Source organism: Micromesistius poutassou (assembly GCF_964030765.1).
Source record: "Micromesistius poutassou genome assembly, chromosome: 12".
NCBI classification, from domain to species: domain Eukaryota; kingdom Metazoa; phylum Chordata; class Actinopteri; order Gadiformes; family Gadidae; genus Micromesistius; species Micromesistius poutassou.
Window position 1 is genome coordinate 2029966 of NC_140282.1, and position 21038 is coordinate 2051003.

At 43.9% G+C, this 21038-nt stretch overlaps 5 protein-coding genes across 7 annotated transcripts; 4 read left to right on the forward strand and 1 right to left on the reverse strand.

Moving 5' to 3' along the window:
- Nucleotides 1-1144: 1144 nt before the first annotated feature.
- On the forward strand, nucleotides 1145-2815 carry LOC311356269 (arylamine N-acetyltransferase, pineal gland isozyme NAT-3-like). The gene has a single exon (XM_084476034.1). The coding sequence runs from the start codon at nucleotides 1146-1148 to the stop codon at nucleotides 2016-2018; it is 873 nt and encodes a 290-aa protein (XP_084332160.1). The 5' UTR covers nucleotide 1145; the 3' UTR covers nucleotides 2019-2815.
- A 622-nt stretch (nucleotides 2816-3437) lies between these two features.
- LOC311356470 (arylamine N-acetyltransferase, pineal gland isozyme NAT-3-like) lies at nucleotides 3438-5862 on the forward strand (the record flags this gene model as incomplete). 3 transcript variants are annotated; one of them, XM_084476255.1, is made up of 3 exons in its annotated part: nucleotides 3438-3529; nucleotides 3890-4381; nucleotides 4978-5862. In XM_084476255.1, the coding sequence occupies exons 2-3, from the start codon at nucleotides 4379-4381 to the stop codon at nucleotides 5860-5862; spliced, it is 888 nt and encodes a 295-aa protein (XP_084332381.1). In that variant the 5' UTR covers nucleotides 3438-3529; nucleotides 3890-4378. The 3 variants fall into 3 exon arrangements, with proteins under 3 accessions (XP_084332381.1, XP_084332380.1, XP_084332382.1); XM_084476256.1 differs by lacking the exon at nucleotides 3438-3529 and adding an exon at nucleotides 3692-3702; XM_084476254.1 differs by lacking the exon at nucleotides 3438-3529 and having other exon boundaries at nucleotides 3675-4381.
- A 3685-nt stretch (nucleotides 5863-9547) lies between these two features.
- Nucleotides 9548-11173, reverse strand: LOC311356307 (uncharacterized protein; the record flags this gene model as incomplete). The annotated part of the gene is made up of 2 exons (XM_084476074.1): nucleotides 9548-10040; nucleotides 10712-11173. The coding sequence occupies 2 exons, from the start codon at nucleotides 11171-11173 to the stop codon at nucleotides 9906-9908; spliced, it is 597 nt and encodes a 198-aa protein (XP_084332200.1). The 3' UTR covers nucleotides 9548-9905.
- Nucleotides 11174-12696: 1523 nt separating this feature from the next.
- Nucleotides 12697-16178, forward strand: LOC311355979 (arylamine N-acetyltransferase, pineal gland isozyme NAT-3-like; the record flags this gene model as incomplete). Its single annotated transcript, XM_084475750.1, has 2 exons — nucleotides 12697-12778; nucleotides 15306-16178. The coding sequence occupies exons 1-2, from the start codon at nucleotides 12776-12778 to the stop codon at nucleotides 16176-16178; spliced, it is 876 nt and encodes a 291-aa protein (XP_084331876.1). The 5' UTR covers nucleotides 12697-12775.
- Nucleotides 16179-18546: 2368 nt separating this feature from the next.
- LOC311356514 (arylamine N-acetyltransferase, pineal gland isozyme NAT-3-like) lies at nucleotides 18547-20981 on the forward strand. The gene is made up of 3 exons (XM_084476306.1): nucleotides 18547-18604; nucleotides 18792-18899; nucleotides 19978-20981. Exons 2-3 carry the CDS (start codon nucleotides 18897-18899, stop codon nucleotides 20854-20856), a joined length of 882 nt encoding a protein of 293 aa, XP_084332432.1. The 5' UTR covers nucleotides 18547-18604; nucleotides 18792-18896; the 3' UTR covers nucleotides 20857-20981.
- The last annotated feature ends 57 nt before the right edge of the window (nucleotides 20982-21038 follow it).

Below are 21038 nucleotides of genomic sequence, written 5' to 3' on the forward strand. Positions count from 1 at the left end.
CTAGGCCTACAGAGCTCTTTCTCCTACTCCTGAATCCTCCTCTGTTGGTCCAAGACACAATGATATGATAAGATATTTTTTTAGAATTCTAAATAACATGGAATACCCAAAAGTAATTTAGAGAGGTAGTTTGTGTTAATTTCATACCTGTTATCCACACTTTCTAACTGTCATCCAACGTGGTTCTCTGGTTCAGTATCTTCTGTGCAAGCGAAGCGTGCCAGGTATCACTGACAGAAGGACGTGTTTACCCAGAACTATTTAAAGTTGATTCAGATACATTGAGCATATACAGTTTTGTGCAAGGGAAGAGCATGCCCCTGGCTTGAGAAGATTCTAGACAGTTATCTTCCACAGTTCCAGAATTGCACTGAGGGTGAACCTTCAAGACATCTCAGGGCTAATGGATAAGGGTGAAGCAAATAGACATAAACACAGCAGAGTTGAAGTAGTCCGGTAACTTATCAACCCCAGTGGATTCGGTTGCTAAGCGACGTCAACGTCTTTGGCAGAATATTTCTCTGCTGATCAACACTACGAATGGTAATTGCAAGAAGACACACCGTGTGAAGTTATTTTTCTGTTTTGGCAAGTAACCGTGTAATAAGCGGGATAATGTAAAGAACCTCGCCTGTCATTATCTAAAATAAGCCCCTTCAGGGCGAAGCAAGACACCTCCGCTTCGCGTCGGTGTCCGGTACACCCTGTCGGTGCTTATTTCCCAATAATGACGTTGCGTTCTATACATTATCCGTTAATACAGCGGAAATACATGACATCTCTCCCAACGCTCACCAGGGCTCCAAACAGGACAAGAGCAGAAAGTGTCCCTGAAGCTAGGGCAAGGTGGCCTTTATCTGTGCAGCACCTCTGTGGGACCTCTCCGATGTACCGTCCAGTTCGTGGAATACTGTCTCGAAAGTAGAACATAGCAAATTAAACATAAGCTTGCGAGATTTGTCTGGTCTCCAGGCTACCAAAGAAAACCTAAACTTAGCCAACTGCTATTTTCATTTGTTAAATTTTCCTTTATTCTTTTTGTAGGTTTTATTCTATCAACGGGGCAACACAATGATGACACTTTGCAATTACACAACAATATATATAAGCTAATATATGATTTGTGTCTAATATTTCAGGACAAGATGAATTTGGACGAGTTCTTCGAAAGGATTGGATACAGCGGGCCATTCCAGAAGCCAGACCTGGCCACACTCAACGCAATCCACAAACGCTTTGTGATGACGGTCCCTTTTGAAAATCTGAGCATCCACTGTGGCGAGAAGATCGGCATGGACCAGGAAGCCATTTTTAACAAGATTGTGAGAGAGCACCGTGGGGGCTGGTGCATGGAGGGCAACTACCTGCTGGCGTGGGTGCTGAGCGAGATGGGCTACGACTCGGTCATGCTGGGGGCCCGAGTTCTCTTCGACCACGTCCCCGACCCCTCCGACCCAGATAGCCATCTCATCAACATGGTGACCATCGACGACAAGGCGTACATCGCAGATGTGAGCTTTGGACTCTCCCTTCAACTCTGGGAGCCCATCGAGCTTGTGTCTGGGAAGGAGCACATCGAAGCTGCCGGGGTCTTCCGGCTTATAGACCAGGAGGGGGTCTGGCTCTTGGAGAAGACCGGCCGGAAGAAGAAGACGCCGAATCCAGACTTGGCTCTGAATCCAGACTTGGCTCTGAACCCAACCCAGCAGATCTACTGCTTCTCTCTGGTCCCCCGTGGAAAGGATCACTTCACCGATATTAACCGCGCACTACAGACCGAACCGAACCAACTCTTCACCGCAAAGTCGATCACCGCCCTGCAAACCCCCACAGGGTATCGAGTCCTGCTCGGCTGGACCTACACGGAGGCCACCTTTATGCCGGACGAAGGTGTAGATCTAGTAGACACAAGAGTCCTACCAGATGAGGAGGTGGAGACCATTCTCAGGGAAAAGTTCAATATAAAATTGAAGAACAAGTTGTCACCCAAAAACAACAAAATAGGCTCCAATCTGTAAATGTTGGTTAGCTTAATAGATCAACTGTTTTTATATACAATGACATATATATATCTATATATATAAAGATATATATAGATATATATATATGTGTGTGTGCGAGAGGGGCTTTTCAGCTGTAAATGACACTGACAGTAAGACTCGCAATAGACTGTGTGAAGCCAGCCTCTCATCACTACCCCCCCCCCCGACATGGAGTTGTTGACGGGGGGGGGGGGGGGGGGGGGGCGGGTCGGACGAAGGGGGTCGAATGATATTTTATTTTCTCATGTGCTCGTGCCGCCCCCCATGTAATGCCGCCCCAGGCGGCTGCCCGCGTCGCCCATGCCCAAAACCGCCACTGAGTTCTACCTTAACATTTCGCGGGTTTCCCGAAACGTTCTTTGCTACTAATATCTTTCGTATGTCGTTCGTTGGTAAGGTTGGTCTGAAGCGCTCGTAGAACCTTCTTAGCTCTACCATAGTGATGTTTCAGCTCCTGCAGTCTCCGCCACTGTACAGTAACCTTTAGAAATCCCTGTTGCGCATGTTCATTCCAAATTCGCATCCGTAGCCAATTGAGGCCAAATGAAATGGCATGTTTGAATTAAGGATATTGTCTCGGCTGTTCTTTATTTTGGGCCGTGGGTACAGCTGGCAAGGTCAGCTCGACTCGTTTCCAATAACTAATAAAACGTGCAACTTCCAAAAAAATATTTGATTTATTTTACATTTCAAAAATGAACCAAAGTTTCTTCCAAATTAAGGAAATGATACAGGGAAACGAATAAACCATTATAAGTAGCCTAACGAGTGAACTTAATAAGCGATCTAAATACTTTTTTCAACCACCGCCTCTTTCCCTTGACGTTTAGTTTTTACCTGACATATGCGACAGATGTAATTAAGGCAACCTGGTGTCACAGGAATCCGTAAAATGAGTCTGTCTACGTCCCGTATAGTAGCCTATATTTCAATTTAACGTCTTTAATGGTAAGAGACCGCATGGGGATGGATAATGAGTGTTGTTTAAAATAAAATTACAATGCCACACATGGCAGACACCTTCAGATATGAGAGACCCCCCCCAGAGATAGTGGTATAATTCGCACACTGTTTAGAGGACACCGCTGTTATCAGTCTGCTTTTGCAAACAGCTTTAGGCCTATTAACTGGTGTGATGGCGCCCTCTAGCGGCGATAATAGTTACAACAGTGAACGCTCCTATATAACAATATGCAGGGTAGTTGTATTATGCATTCAACGATATCGATTTAGGCCTGTATTCAATGAGCCTCAGTGCTGACCGATAACCGAAATACCCACTTCCTCCTGTGATCAAACATGTGTCTTTTTGTGTGCTTCTCATGGTTGTCATCTGAAAAACAAATAAGGAATGGGTATGAATGAGGAATCGGAAGTAGCCACTGTGTTTATATTGCAGGCGGATGGGTATCATGAGGATGGTCGACATCATTCATCAGTCTGTGGTTTGGTACCGACCGTAGAGCCTGAAGACATGTGGATGTTAGGTAATGCTGCTCAGTGCTCAGCCTGCAGACCACTTCCCTGGGCGGAGTTTAACGAGACCGTTTACGTTCAAATCTTTATTGACAAGAGTTTGTTGAGCATGATTAGTTTCGTTTTGACTTTCTCTCCTTTCCGTCGACAAACCTGTGTGACATGATCGGTGTATTTGACACGGGTATAGTGGACTCTTCCTATAATTTCCCCATGCATGATCTGTTCAGGAGTTGTCCTCTGTCCTCTAAAACAATTATATTGGTGGCTGTGTTTGGAATGTGATTCCTCTTCCTTTTTTACACTCATTGCACAATGGTCTTGGTGGTTAACAAGTGATATATTTTACTTGCCATGTCTTCATCACACAGGGAAGACATCCTACCAACAAGACTTGTGGCACTACTACAGCGACTACTAGGCCTACAGAGCTCTTTCTCCTACTCCTGAATCCTCCTCTGTTGGTTTTTAGAATTCTAAATAACATGGAATACCCAAAAGTAATTTAGAGAGGTAGTTTGTGTTAATTTCATACCTGTTATCCACACTTTCTAACTGTCATCCAACGTGGTTCTCTGGTTCAGTATCTTCTGTGCAAGCGAAGCGTGCCAGGTATCACTGACAGAAGGACGTGTTTACCCAGAACTATTTAAAGTTGATTCAGATACATTGAGCATATATACAGTTTTGTGCAAGGGAAGAGCACACCCCTGGCTTGAGAAGATTCTAGACATATAGACAAATAGACATAAACACAGCAGAGTTGAAGTAGTCCGGTAACTTATCAACCCCAGCGGATTCGGTTGCTAAGCGACGTCAACGTCTTTGGCAGAATATTTCTCTGCTGATCAACACTACGAATGGTAATTGCAAGAAGACACACCGTGTGAAGTTATTTTTTTGTTTTGGCAAGTAACCGTGTAATAAGCGGGATAGTGTAAAGAACCTCGCCTGTCATTATCTAAAATAAGCCCCTTCAGGGCGAAGCAAGACATGTCCGCTTCGTGTCGGTGTCCGGTTCGCCCTGTCGGTGCTTATTTCCCAATAATGACGTTGCGTTCTATACATTATCCGTTAATACAGCGGAAATACATGACATCTCTCCCAACGCTCACCAGGGCTCCAAACAAGGCAAGAGCAGAAAGTGTCCCTGAAGCTAGGGCGAGGTGGCCTTTATCTGTGCAGCACCTCTGTGGGACCTCTCCGATGTACCGTCCAGTTCGTGGAATACTGTCTCGAAAGTAGAACATAGCAAATTAAACATAAGCTTGTGAGATTTGTCTGGTCTCCAGGCTACCAAAAAAAACCTAAACTTAGCCAACTGCTATTTTCATTTGTTAAATTTTCCTTTATTCTTTTTGTAGGTTTTATTCTATCAAGGGGGCAACACAATGATGACACTTTGCAATTACACAACAATATATATAAGCTAATATATGATTTGTGTCTAATATTTCAGGACAAGATGAATTTGGACGAGTTCTTCGAAAGGATTGGATACAGCGGGCCATTCCAGAAGCCAGACCTGGCCACGCTCAACGCAATCCATAAACGCTTTGTGATGACGGTCCCTTTTGAAAATCTGAGCATCCACTGTGGCGAGAAGATCGGCATGGACCAGGAAGCCATTTTTAACAAGATTGTGAGAGAGCACCGTGGGGGCTGGTGCATGGAGGGCAACTACCTGCTGGCGTGGGTGCTGAGCGAGATGGGCTACGACTCGGTCATGCTGGGGGCCCGAGTTCTCTTCGGCCGCGTCCCCGACCCCTCCGACCCAGTGAGCCATCTCATCAACATGGTGACCATCGACGACAAGGCGTACATCACCGATGTGAGCTTTGGACTCTCCCTTCAACTCCGGGAGCCCATCGAGCTCATGTCTGGGAAGGAGCACATCGAAGCCGCCGGGGTCTTCCGGCTTATAGACCAGGAGGGGGTCTGGCTCTTGGAGAAGACCGGCCGGAAGAAGAAGACGCTGAATCCAGACTTGGCTGAGGCTCTGAATCCAGACTTGGCTCTGAACCCAACCCAGCAGATCTACTGCTTCTCTCTGGTCCCCCGTGGAAAGGATCACTTCACCGATATTAACCGCGCACTACAGACCAATCCGAACCAACTCTTCACCTCAAAGTCGATCACCGCCCTGCAAACCCCCACAGGGTATCGAGTCCTGCTCGGCTGGACCTACACGGAGGCCACCTTTATGCCGGACGAAGGTGTAGATCTAGTAGACACAAGAGTCCTACCAGATGAGGAGGTGGAGACCATTCTCAGGGAAAAGTTCAATATAAAATTGAAGAACAAGTTGTCACCCAAAAACGACAAAATAGGCTCCAATCTGTAAATGTTGGTTAGCTTAATAGATCAACTGTTTTTATATACAATGATATATATATATATATATATATATATATATATGTATATATATATATATATGTGATTTGTGCAAATAAAAAACAATATTAAATTTAAAAAAGTGTAAATGTGGTTCTTTCAATGGGTGCCCCCAACCCCATGACCCTGTACGGTGCATTGTTATTTTATTTTATTCTTACTGCCCTCCACTTTACAGATATTTCGTGTTTTATGCAGTGACATTTCCGTTCCCTAATGCACTTTTACTTTGTCCCACTGAAGTTGTGAAATCTACGATCCGTTGTTGGTTTATTGCGCATGCGCTGTACTGGCCCTGGGGGAAGCCTGCACCAGGTTGTGGACGAAATAGCGATGAACTCCTTGGAGCAGGCCGAAGGTAACAACCATGGCAAGCAAACTATTTATCTTACATACACCTGAAATGAAGTAGTCTTTAAGTGCACAACTTTGGGTAAAAACGGGATAGGGCTACTCTAAATATACCAATCTTAAAATCAATGGCTGCCTGTGTGTCGGCTAGAACCCAGGGTGTCCGTGCATCCTTAAAAAGTCTTAAAAAGTCTTAAATTCATGTTTCTAAATTTAAGGCCTTAAAAAGTCTTAAATTCGTTAAAAATGTCATATGCTGGTCTTAAATACTGTAACTCAAGGTCTTAAATTTGTCGGGGCAGGACTATTCATTTCTTTATTTTTCTCGCGGGACTTTTCGGGAAGGACACGTAGAGAGGCTTCTTTCTTGCTAGATACTTGGTCGGAAACAAACTGCACTTGTACTTACAGCTTTTGAACCGGAGAGCACTGAGTATCACTTTATGTTCAATAAACAGACAAAAAGTCAACTTGAATGAGTCTCATTGAGTGACACACATGCTATGCTTGGGTTGTAATACAGCGGGATCCCCCCCACCATCGCGTGCTTTAGGTCTTAAATTTAATTCAAGGTGGTATTAAAAAGGTCTTAAAAAGTCTTAAATTTGACTTGCTGAAACCTGCAGATACCCTGGAACCGGTGCAGCTAATCCTAAACATATTGGCCTCACTGTGTAATAGTTCCCCTCCCCTGTACGACAATATTATAAAGAACTATGGTTTTATCAGAGCGGTCAGCGGTCTGGAATACAGCCACATTTATCTGAAGAAACAACACTTAACTCTTAATCATTAAGGAGGAAATTACTTAATTAGTAAAGGAATTACTTTACTTTTGTGGACGAATTCAACTATATTTAGAGGACACCGCTGTTATCAGTCTGCTTTTGCAAACAGCTTTAGGCCTATTAACTGGTGCGATGGCGCCCTCTAGCGGCGATAATACATGAAGGTATTATTGTAGCAAAAGTCTTGAGCATGCGTACACTAAAGTCACAAATGTGTAACAGTTGAAGTCGTAAATATTTATGTTGCATGTGTCCACTAAAGTCACAAATGTGTAACAGTAAAGTTGAAGTCGTAAATATTTATGTTGCATGTGTACATTAAAGTCACAAATGTGTAACAGTAAAGTTGAAGTCGTAAATATTTATGTTGCATGTGTACACTAAAGTCACAAATGTGTAACAGTAAATTTGAAGTCGTAAATATTTTTTCTACCATTGTAAACACAAAATAGGGGCTATGAGTTCACAAGTCCTTTGTTACAGGTGCACATCCTGTGCATCACAACTTCAAAGAGTCATGCACTTGACACTTTTGCTACAATCATTGCAGCGCAGTATGAAGGTATTATTGTAGCAAAAGTCTTGAGCATGCGTACACTAAAGTCACAAATGTGTAACAGTTGAAGTCGTAAATATTTATGTTGCATGTGTCCACTAAAGTCACAAATGTGTAACAGTAAAGTTGAAGTCGTAAATATTTATGTTGCATGTGTACACTAAAGTCACAAATGTGTAACAGTAAAGTTGAAGTCGTAAATATTTATGTTGCATGTGTACATTAAAGTCACAAATGTGTAACAGTAAATTTGAAGTCGTAAATATTTTTTCTACCATTGTAAACACAAAATAGGGGCTATGAGTTCACAAGTCCTTTGTTGCACATCCTGTGCATCACAACTTCAAAGAGTCATGCACTTGACACTTTTGCTACAATCATTGCAACACATTTGCACACCCGTGTTTCATAATCTGAGAACGTGCACAACATTTGTGCATTCGTAACCCAAATGTGAACTTATGCATCAGAAGTTGCACATCTGTGAAATATTTCCTTACAAATAAAATTATATAGATCGCTATGTTCATTGAGCATTTTAATGAGCTAGCAAGTCCATCGATACAACTGCTCGAATCTGCTGCTACGAGTCTCAGCTGTTGTTTTTTCCTGCGGGTACTTTTGCAACACGTCTAGAGCAAGTGTCATTCAATGTATTTTTGATGGTCACCATAATATATAATAATATGTATAATATATAAGTTCAGAAATGGGATACTGCGCCGCCTGTGTGAAGTTGCCCCTCCCCCCCAAATCATTCGAAAATAGTTTGGATCCCATCCCATCCCATCCCATCCCCAGGGTCTGACTAAATAACCAACATGCCTCTTCGGATCCTGAAATCGATGTGAATCGCTGTCGACCGTTACCGTCGGTTAGGATTCCGCCGTTTGACACTAGTTTACTGGCGCGTGACGTCAGGACCCAAGGTGGATCATGGGGGTGATCTTGGTGATCATGGAGGTACACACCTCATGAACCGAAATATGAATGAAGACCGAGGAACTGAAAACGGGATAGGTTTTGAGACGGCCAAACTGTGGGCCATTCGCCTGTGAACGAAGATGTTCCACCACGGGTAAACCAGCCGCTAATGGAACCGTACACCTTTCTGTACCTCAAGTCCTGAATGCACCGCATAGTACAGCTGATGGATGAACAGAAAAACAGATTTTGATTGTTGCTAGGCAACCTCACGACTCTGTGCTGTCAATCAAACCGGGAGTGCCGGCGTAACCCTGTATCTTGCTGCGCGTTCCGTTGCAAGTTTTAACCATTTTAACTGTTTTTTTTTGGTATCTAACGGCAACGGTAATGAACGGGACAAAGAACACCTGTACTTGAATCCGAGACGCACTTTCCACAGAATCGAAATAAGAATATGTGGAATGATTTCCGCTGGGGTACGTTCAACCGTTATTTGTTTTTTTTAAGCAGATGTGCCCCAAGCAGAGGCAGGGGGCCCTGGGTGAAACGATCGTCTGCGGAAACACAGGAGCTGCTCGTATGTCTGATGGGCCTAAAGCGAATGAGTCATCAGTGTCTGCTCTGACTGGCACTGAGACACGAGAGGCAGTGGCTGGGTATAGACTGTGTGTAGTGCAGCCAATAGCCAATGCACAATAGCTTTTTCACACGTGAATTTTTTTTTTTTAGTCATGGAGCTTTTAATTCTCTTATCAGTGGTATGATGTTTTCGGTTTTAAAACCTTTTCAGGGCAAAGAGTCTTGAAATGTTTGTGTGCTCGTCAGTCGGCGAACAGAACACCCAGAAAATGATCAACACAGACTATGAGCCAATGTTGTGAACTCTGTGTCGACAGCATGTGTGGCTGAACTAAGGGAGGTGCTGCATGTCCAGCTTTTACTCTGAAAGAGACGCACCAAACACGCACAAACACCCAACGTGTATGAATCACAGTTTTATTGGCATCCTGATTCTAGGCAAGGCAAGGCAACTTTATTTATATAGCACTTTTCATACACAAGGCAGACTCAAAGTGCTTCACATATAAACATTGTCATACAATAAAAGAAAAGAATAGATAAGTAAAAAGTAAAATAGATAGAAAATGAAGGCAAAGTAAAAAAAAAAAAAAAACATTTTAGAAAGGCAGAGTTAAAAAAAAATGCATTTTAGAAAGTGAGAAAATAAAGGCAAAGTTACAAAAAAAAATAAAAAATAGAAGCATTCTAGAGGGACATTTGAGCATGATTTGAGCATACGAGTAATCAGGAGGTGGTCTCCACCACAGGAGTAACTTGTTTGGCCATGGTAGACGATGTCCACAGCCAGACTTAATGCTCACGCCGAAGTACTCTAAGCTCAGCTCCGTCTGCATCCTGCATCTCCAGGTCCTCTTCACAGCTCTTTCTCGCCAAATATACGATGAGTCCCACACAGATGACTATCAGAAAGCCCATGCCTATCACCTAGGGAAGAAGAGGAGAGTTAAGTCACAGTGCATGTTCATAAGTGGTGCAACTATTACACTGTGTTATGCTTGACTATTCAGTCATCTAGCAGACACTTTAATCGAAAGCAGCTCCCAGTGAATTACAATGCAGGTCGTTAAGGACCATGTGAGTCTTGCTCAAGAATGACTATAGGTAGACCGTGGATACTGAGGGATCAAACCCAGAGCCTTCCGACGAGAACACTACACTACACTTGACACGATATAAGGTTATGCAATGTTATTTATATGCTAATTATTGTAAAGGTAAATTCATTTTCCTTATGGATGTTTTAGTCCAGTGCATTAAGTCAAGTCAAGCTTTATACAGCACATTTCCTACATAGGATAACAGTTTGCTAAACATAAAGTAACAATACAATCAAAATGCAGAATATAAGTATGCATATCAACAGTTGTTGGTGCAAACATCATAATATCCAAAACACACACACACACACACACACACACACACACACACACACACTCAGAACTGAAGGATAGATAGTAGTGCAAAGCAAGGGTTTTAACCAGCTTTTGAAAGGGTTCAGCGTAGGGGCCTCTCTCGGGCTCTTAGTGCCCACATTGAAACCCCCCCCGAACCCTGTGAATCCATGTGATCAACGCAGAGATAACTCCTCCACTCACCTGAGAGAAAACAAACAAGTTCTGGGAGTGCAGCATGAGTTCTTGCAGAGGGATGTCCCCGTCACTCGTTGGCTCGCACCACTTCTGAGGAGCTGCCTTGTCCACGATCACAAACCTTCCCTCCCAGTATGTCATCGCACAGGCCAAGTACTGGCCGTCCATGAAGACCAGAATCAGCCAAACAACCGCGGGAACAAAGCTGGAGAAGACAGTGTTCCTGCACCCTGTATTGCATCGGCACCCCTGGATGATCAGCATCGAGATGAAGGCCATGAAGGCGGGAATGATGAAGAAGCCGGACGAAAACAATCCGTTCCACTTAGGATTGCAAGGACACTCAAACTCCATCTCCACCAGCTTTTCCAGTCCCATGAGGATAAAGCCAAAAGCTACGTTTGACCCCAGAGGACTGTTGCTTATCTCATTCTTCAGCCTGGTAAGCCATTGTTGTCTGCCTTCCATTCTGTTTCAAAAAGTCATATAGATTTTTTTTCGTTTCGTTTTGACTTTCTCTCGTTTCCGTTGACAATCCTGTGTGACATTTTTTTTTTTGAAGGCTGATTCATTTACATAAATCAAGGCAATAGACAACAATAAATACCTCTTAACATACAAGGCACATTAGGTAAGAGAAATAACAGGTCATCAAATATTTTTAGATCTTCATAAGCTCTAAAAAGAGACTTTGCATGTTTTCTTTTCATTAGTCTTAAGGCACTGAGATGATTGTCCACAAGGTCCCTTTTAAAGACGGAGAAAATGGGTTTTGTTTTCCTCCATTTGGATGTGTGGATAACATTTTTTGCCAGAAGTGTGACATGATCCTGTGTGACATGATCGGTGTATTTGACACGGGTATAGTGGACTCTTCCTATCATTTCCCCATGCATGATCCTATATCAAGTTGAAACCATATACTGTAAATGTATAGGCATAATACATATATGGCGTATTTACGAACCGCACCGTGCAGCTATAAGATTTGGGTTTCCACTTACTACCAGATTAAACGCAATTTGTTTATGTGATGTTTAAAAGTGTGTACTCAAGTAGATCCTCATACACATCGTTTCTTCATGTGCCAAAGTAAACAAAAGTATGGTGATCGATTATGAAAATGAGAATGTAGGCTATATCGTGTCTGTTTAAAAACTCATTTGAACGAAGCCCCCTACTGTGTTGCCGTAAGTCACCCAGTACATGCGTAAGCTTATTAGACTACCGTACATGATACGCATTATTTTTGCTATGCGCAAATGAACGATCCGACTCGAAAAGATCTGTTCATTTGAATGAACGACGTCCGAAGATCCGAATCCAAAAAAAGATCAGAACGTCGAATCACTAATACTGAAGTCCAAAAAACAACAAATTGATATGGCTATTTACTCCATTTACTAGATTTACTCCAGGTCAAAGTCAGCGCATTGGTCATTCATCATCCCCTGCATAACACTACTCTACTTCCTGGGCAGTCGAAAGTCAGCTTTTTCAGGTTTTCTCGCCACCAAGAGAAGAAAATTAGTATTTGTGCGTTTGTTAAAATTTTTTGAGGGTATAGTATCGGGGAAGGCTATATTCTGTTTAAGAAATGACAAATTACATATTTTATTACACAACATGTGTATCAAACATGTCGAAAAATGTAGTTAGCAATTCATCAGCTGACCAGTTGTAAAATGTTGCACAAGAGTTCAGAGAGCTCTCTGAACCCTCTGTTTTGTTACAGCCACATTATAGCCATGCCAAAAGTTAATTACTACCCCAATCCATCTTACATGTTAATACCCACTTCAATCAAGTGATTACATCCTAAACAATCTGTTCAGGAGTTGTCCTCTGTCCTCTAAAACAATTATATTGGTGGCTTGGAATGTGATTCCTCTTCCTTTCCACTCATTGCACAATGGCCTTGGTGGTTAATAAGTGATATATTTGACTTGCCTTGCCTTCATCACACAAGGAAGACATCCTACCAACAAGACTTGTGGCACTACTACAGCGACTACTAGGCCTACAGAGCTCTTTCTCCTACTCCTGAATCCTCTGTTGGTCCAAGACACAATGGTTAGTAACATATTTTTTTATAATTCTAAATAATAGTTGTTTAATATACATCTATTGATGCACTTAGACACATCATCAGGGATGGAACCTGGGGTCATTGGGTGTTTCGGGTCTCGCAACATCATACACCCTCACCCAGGCGACCCAGCCGGGATTGATCAAGTCCCAACTTGTGTCTAAGTAGCATGTACCCACGGATCGCCCCTCTTGATCCACAGCCATAAATGCCGCTTTTCCACCGCCAGTACCAGCTCGACTCGACTCGCCACGCCTTTTTTGCGTTTCCATTGGCAAAAAAAGTACCTGGTACCTAGTACGGGGTACTTTTTTTTAGTACTACCTCCGTCGAGGTTCCAAGCGAGCGGAGTAGGTACTTTTGTGTGACGTAAACAGGCTGCTGGTAACTGATTGGCCAGCGGCTGTAAATGGGAATAATCACTCAAAGTTGTGTCCGGCGTGGTTGGAGTCCACGAACCCGCTCCCGAGGGGGACACTGATCAGCGTTTCGCCGTGTGTGTCGCTTCTTTCCCGGGGCTAGAATTAGGCTGCGTGTGGTTGTGTGTGTTCGGCGTGGCTGGAGTCCACGGACTGGCTCCGGAGGATCAGTGTTTCGCTGTTTTGTTTTAGTGTCGTTCCTTTCCTAGGGCTCGAGTTTCGCCTCCAACAACGTTACAGTATGACAACAATAGACGCGCAGTCATTGCGCTTTTTATTTTATTTTATTTCCCATCATAACCTTTCCCGGGAATCAGGAAATAGTCTTGATCAGATTCAGATTTCCCGGGAATCGCATCTCCTGTGATTAATACCTAATGACGACCCGCCCATGGTAGAGAGGTTCTTTTCTACGACCCGCCCACATTGAAGAGGTACTTTTTTAGATGGAAACGTGCCTGGAACCGAGTCGAGTCGAGGCGAGTTGAGTCGAGTCGAGCTGATACTGTCGGTGGAAAAGCGGCACTAGAGGCCTTCTCAGCTGTCTCTGTGGTGGTCTTGATGGCCTTTCTCTGACGTGCGCCTGTGACTCCAAGCATGCTGTATGCTTTGCAGAGAGATCACGCTGCGAAGCCTCTACAGCCCACCTCTATTGGCACACACCGGGCACGCCACCCCCGTCTGCGGCACTCCTCCACTAAGTTGGCGTACTTGGCACGCTAAATAACATGGAATACCCAAAAGTAATTTAGATAGGTAGTTTGTGTTCATTTCATACCTGTTATCCACACTTTCTAACTGTCATCCAACGTGGTTCTCTGGTTCTGTATCTTCTGTGCAAGCGAAGCGTGCCAGGTATCACTGACACAAGGACGTGTTTACCCAGAACTATTTTAAGTTGATTCAGATACATTGAGCATATATACAGTTTTGTGCAAGGGAAGAGCACACCCCTGGCTTGAGAAGATTCTAGACAGTTATCTTCCACAGTTCCAGAATGGCACTGAGGGTGAACCTTCAAGACATCTCAGGGCTAATGGATAAGGGTGAAGTAAATAGACATAAACACAGCAGAGTTGAAGTAGTCCGGTAACTTATCAACCCCAGCGGATTCGGTTGCTAAGCGACGTCAACGTCTTTGGCAGAATATTTCTCTGCTGATCAACACTACGAATGGTAATTGCAAGAAGTTATTTTTTCGTTTTGGCAAGTAACCGTGTAATAAGCGGGATAATGTAAAGAACCTCGCCTGTCATTATCTAAAATAAGCCCCTTCTGTCGTTGCTTATTTCCCAATAATGACGTCGCGTTCTATACATTATCCCTTAATACAGCAGAAATACGTGACATCTCTCCCAACGCTCACCAGGGCTCCAAACAGGACAAGAGCAGAAAGTGTCCCTGAAGCTAGGGCGAGGTGGCCTTTATCTGTGCAGCAGTTAAACAAGATATCAACCTTGACCATGAACAGAGAGGTCAATATCAGGAAACCAAAGGGTAACACAAACACGCTATGGAGCAAATAAAGAAGAAGGATAAATCCCAACAATTAGCCTGGGACCAGACAAATCGTGTGAGCTCATGTTTCATTTGCTCTGCAGATAAGGTCTGGTCCCCTCCCATAGAAAAATATTTTGGTAAGAGATAGACTTACCAGTCACAACCGTTTATCTAATATGAGGTGGGAAAAATACGATGGCGGTGCAGAGGAGACCGTAGAGGCGTTTTCAATTTGCCACTGATGTAGAATGGTCTGTTGATTCCGCTATGGAGACAGTATTAAAGTAGTCTGGCATTGCCAGATGAATTTCAAACCGCCAGTAGTCTGGGACCTCTCAGATTTACCGTCCAGTTCGTGGAATACTGTCTCGAAAGTAGAACATAGCAAATTAAATGTGAGCTTGCAAGATTTGTCTGGTCTCCAGGCTACCAAAGAAAACCTAAACTTAGCCAACTGTTATTTTCATTTGTTAAATTTTCCTTTATTCTTTTTGTAGGTTTTATTCTATCAACGGGGCAACACAATGATGGCACTTTGCAATTGCACAACAATATATAAAACCTAATATATGATTTGTGTCTAATATTTCAGGACAAGATTAATTTGGACGAGTTCTTCGAAAGGATTGGATACAGCGGGCCATTCCAGAAGCCAGACCTGGCCACGCTCAACGCAATCCACAAACGCTTTGTGATGACGGTCCCTTTTGAAAATCTGAGCATCCACTGTGGCGAGAAGATCGGCATGGACCAGGAAGCCATTTTTAACAAGATTGTGAGAGAGCACCGTGGGGGCTGGTGCATGGAGGGCAACTACCTGCTGGCGTGGGTGCTGAGCGAGATGGGCTACGACTCGGTCATGCTGGGGGCCCGAGTTCTCTTCGGCCGCGTCCCCGACCCCTCCGACCCAGATAGCCATCTCATCAACATGGTGACCATCGACGACAAGGCGTACATCGCAGATGTGAGCTTTGGACTCTCCCTTCAACTCTGGGAGCCCATCGAGTCTGGGAAGGAGCACATCGAAGCCGCCGGGGTCTTCCGGCTTATAGACCAGGAGGGGGTCTGGCTCTTGGAGAAGACCGGCCGGAAGAAGAAGACGCCGAATCCAGACTTGGCTCTGAATCCAGACTTGGCTCTGAACACAACCCAGCAGATCTACTGCTTCTCTCTGGTCCCCCGTGGAAAGGATCACTTCACCGATATTAACCGCGCACTACAGACCGAACCGAACCAACTCTTCACCGCAAAGTCGATCACCGCCCTGCAAACCCCTACAGGGTATCGAATCCTGCTCGGCTGGACCTACACGGAGGCCACCTTTATGCCGGACGAAGGTGTAGATCTAGTAGACACAAGAGTCCTACCAGATAAGGAGGTGGAGACCATTCTCAGGGAAAAGTTCAATATAAAATTGAAGAACAAGTTGTCACCCAAAAACAACAAAATAGGCTCCAATCTGTAAATGTTGGTTAGCTTAATAGATCAACTGTTTTTATATACAATGACATATATATATATATCTATATATATATAGATATATATATAGATATATATATATGTGTGATTTGTGCAAATAAAAAACAATATTAAATAAAAAAAAGTGTAAATGTGGTTCTTTCAATGGGTGCCCCCAACCCCATGACCCTGTACGGTGCATTGTTATTTTATTTTATTCTTACTGCCTTCCACTTTACAGATATTTTGTGTTTTATGCAGTGACATTTCCGTTCCCTAATGCACTTTTACTTTGTCCCACTGAAGTTCTGAAATCTACGATCCGTTGTTGGTTTATTGCGCATGCGCTGTACTGGCCCTGGGGGAAGCCTGCACCAGGTTGTGGACGAAATAGCGATGAACTCCTTGGAGCAGGCCGAAGGTAACAACCATGGCAAGCAAACTATTTATCTTACATAAACCTGAAATGAAGTAGTCTTTAAGTGCACAACTTCGGGTAAAAACGGGATAGGCAGTGTGCGAATTAAGGGGGAGCAGGGGGAGCTATAGCTCCCCTAGTGGTAACATGAGCTCCCCTGGAATCATGGTTTGTGAAATTTTGGGGGAGCTCTAAAATATTTATATGATATCCAAATAAATGCTATTTGGGCATGTTTTTCTCAAAGGTGTAAAATAAGTTAAATATAATTATATTTTGAGTTTATGATTTGTGAAAACTACATAGCCTAATGCTTGTCATTATTACCGCGCTAGAGCCACTCAAAGCGTGGGGGCGCTGCCTGTAGCCCCACTACCCAATCACAGAAGCTGCCCATAGCAAGCAGAACATACCTGCCCACGTCATCGGAGTGCGAGAGGGGCTTTTCAGCTGTAAATGACACTGACAGTAAGACTCGCAATAGACTGTGTGAAGCCAGCCTCTCATCACTACCCCCCCCCCCCGACAAGGAGTTGTTGACAGGGGGGGGGGGGGGGGGGGGGGGTCGGACAAAGGGGGTCGAATGATTTTTTTTTCTCATGTGCTCGTGCCGCCCCCCATGTAATGCCGCCCCGGGTCTGCCCGCGTCGCCCGTGCCCAAAACCGCCACTGAGTTCTACCTTAACATTTCGTGGGTTTCCCAAAACGTTCTGTGCTACTAATATCTTTCGTATGTTGTTCGTTGGTAAGGTTGGTCTGAAGCGCTCGTAGAACCTTCTTAGCTCTACCGTAGTGATGTTTCAGCTCCTGCAGTCTCCGCCACTGTACAGTAACCTTTAGAAATCCCTGTTGCGCATGTTCATTCCAAATTCGCATCCGTAGCCAATTGAGGCCAAATGAAATGGCATGTTTGAATTAAGGATATTGTCTCGGCTGTTCTTTATTTTGGGCCGTGGGTACAGCTGGCAAGGTCAGCTCGACTCGTTTCCAATAATTAATAAAACGTGCAACTTCCAAAAAAATATTTTATTTATTTTACAATTCAAAAATGAACCAAAGTTTCTTCCAAATTAAGGAAATGATACTGGGAAACGAATAAACCATTATAAGTAGCCTAACGAGTGAACTTAATAAGCGATCTAAATACTTTTTTCAACCACCGCCTCTTTCCCTTGACGTTTAGTTTTTACCTGACATATGCGACAGATGTAATTAAGGCAACCTGGTGTCACAGGAATCCGTAAAATGAGTCTGTCTACGTCCCGTATAGTAGCCTATATTTCAATTTAACGTCTTTAATGGTATGAGACCGCATGGGGATGGATAATGAGTGTTGTTTAAAATAAAATTACAATGCCACACATGGCAGACACCTTCAGATATGAGAGACCCCCCCCCCAGAGATAGTGGTATAATTCGCACACTGTTTAGAGGACACCGCTGTTATCAGTCTGCTTTTGCAAACAGCTTTAGGCCTATTAACTGGTGTGATGGCGCCCTCTAGCGGCGATAATAGTTACAACAGTGAACGCTCCTACATAACAATATGCAGGGTAGTTGTATTATGCATTCAACGATATCGATTTAGGCCTGTATTCAATGAGCCTCAGTGCTGACCGATAACCGAAATGCCCACTTCCTCCTGTGATCAAACATGTGTCTTTTTGTGTGCTTCTCATGGTTGTCATCTGAAAAACAAATAAGGAATGGGTATGAATGAGGAATCGGAAGTAGCCACTGTGTTTATATTGCAGGCGGATGGGTATCATGAGGATGGTCGACATCATTCATCAGTCTGTGGTTTGGTACCGACCGTAGAGCCTGAAGACATGTGGATGTTAGGTAATGCTGCTCAGTGCTCAGCCTGCAGACCACTTCCCTGGGCGGAGTTTAACGAGACCGTTTACGTTCAAATCTTTATTGACAAGAGTTTGTTGAGCATGATTAGTTTCGTTTTGACTTTCTCTCGTTTCCGTCGACAAACCTGTGTGACATGATCGGTGTATTTGACACGGGTATAGTGGACTCTTCCTATAATTTCCCCATGCATGATCTGTTCAGGAGTTGTCCTCTGTCCTCTAAAACAATTATATTGGTGGCTGTGTTTGGAATGTGATTCCTCTTCCTTTTTTACACTCATTGCACAATGGTCTTGGTGGTTAACAAGTGATATGTTTTACTTGCCATGTCTTCATCACACAGGGAAGACATCCTACCAACAAGACTTGTGGCACTACTACAGCGACTACTAGGCCTACAGAGCTCTTTCTCCTACTCCTGAATCCTCCTCTGTTGGTCCAAGACACAATGGTTAGTAAGATATTTTTTTAGAATTCTAAATAACATGGAATACCCAAAAGTAATTTAGAGAGGTAGTTTGTGTTAATTTCATACCTGTTATCCACACTTTCTAACTGTCATCCAACGTGGTTCTCTGGTTCAGTATCTTCTGTGCAAGCGAAGCGTGCCAGGTATCACTGACAGAAGGACGTGTTTACCCAGAACTATTTAAAGTTGATTCAGATACATTGAGCATATATACAGTTTTGTGCAAGGGAAGAGCACACCCCTGGCTTGAGAAGATTCTAGACAGTTATCTTCCACAGTTCCAGAATTGCACTGAGGGTGAACCTTCAAGACATCTCAGGGCTAATGGATAAGGGTGAAGCAAATAGACATAAACACAGCAGAGTTGAAGTAGTCCGGTAACTTATCAACCCCAGTGGATTCGGTTGCTAAGCGACGTCAACGTCTTTGGCAGAATATTTCTCTGCTGATCAACACTACGAATGGTAATTGCAAGAAGACACACCGTGTGAAGTTATTTTTCTGTTTTGGCAAGTAACCGTGTAATAAGCGGGATAATGTAAAGAACCTCGCCTGTCATTATCTAAAATAAGCCCCTTCAGGGCGAAGCAAGACACCTCCGCTTCGCGTCGGTGTCCGGTACGCCCTGTCTGTGCTTATTTCCCAATAATGACGTTGCGTTCTATACATTATCCGTTAATACAGCGGAAATGCATGACATCTCTCCCAACGCTCACCAGGGCTCCAAACAGGACAAGAGCAGAAAGTGTCCCTGAAGCTAGGGCAAGGTGGCCTTTATCTGTGCAGCACCTCTGTGGGACCTCTCCGATGTACCGTCCAGTTCGTGGAATACTGTCTCGAAAGTGGAACATAGCAAATTAAACATAAGCTTGCGAGATTTGTCTGGTCTCCAGGCTACCAAAGAAAACCTAAACTTAGCCAACTGCTATTTTCATTTGTTAAATTTTCCTTTATTCTTTTTGTAGGTTTTATTCTATCAACGGGGCAACACAATGATGACACTTTGCAATTACACAACAATATATATAAGCTAATATATGATTTGTGTCTAATATTTCAGGACAAGATGAATTTGGACGAGTTCTTCGAAAGGATTGGATACAGCGGGCCATTCCAGAAGCCAGACCTGGCCACACTCAACGCAATCCACAAACGCTTTGTGATGACGGTCCCTTTTGAAAATCTGAGCATCCACTGTGGCGAGAAGATCGGCATGGACCAGGAAGCCATTTTTAACAAGATTGTGAGAGAGCACCGTGGGGGCTGGTGCATGGAGGGCAACTACCTGCTGGCGTGGGTGCTGAGCGAGATGGGCTACGACTCGGTCATGCTGGGGGCCCGAGTTCTCTTCGACCACGTCCCCGACCCCTCCGACCCAGATAGCCATCTCATCAACATGGTGACCATCGACGACAAGGCGTACATCGCAGATGTGAGCTTTGGACTCTCCCTTCAACTCTGGGAGCCCATCGAGCTTGTGTCTGGGAAGGAGCACATCGAAGCTGCCGGGGTCTTCCGGCTTATAGACCAGGAGGGGGTCTGGCTTTTGGAGAAGACCGGCCGGAAGAAGAAGACGCCGAATCCAGACTTGGCTCTGAATCCAGACTTGGCTCTGAACCCAACCCAGCAGATCTACTGCTTCTCTCTGGTCCCCCGTGGAAAGGATCACTTCACCGATATTAACCGCGCACTACAGACCGAACCGAACCAACTCTTCACCGCAAAGTCGATCACCGCCCTGCAAACCCCCACAGGGTATCGAGTCCTGCTCGGCTGGACCTACACGGAGGCCACCTTTATGCCGGACGAAGGTGTAGATCTAGTAGACACAAGAGTCCTACCAGATGAGGAGGTGGAGACCATTCTCAGGGAAAAGTTCAATATAAAATTGAAGAACAAGTTGTCACCCAAAAACAACAAAATAGGCTCCAATCTGTAAATGTTGGTTAGCTTAATAGATCAACTGTTTTTATATACAATGACATATATATATCTATATATCTATATAGATATATTTATAGATATATATATGTGTGATTTGTGCAAATAAAAAACAATATTAAATAAAAAAAAGTGTAAATGTGGTTCTTTCAATGGGTGCCCCCAACCCCATGACCCTGT

Coding starts and splice junctions, on each gene's coding strand:
- LOC311356269 (XM_084476034.1), top strand. CDS start 1,146: ATGAATTTGGACGAGTTCTTCGAAAGGATTGGATACAGCGGGCCATTC.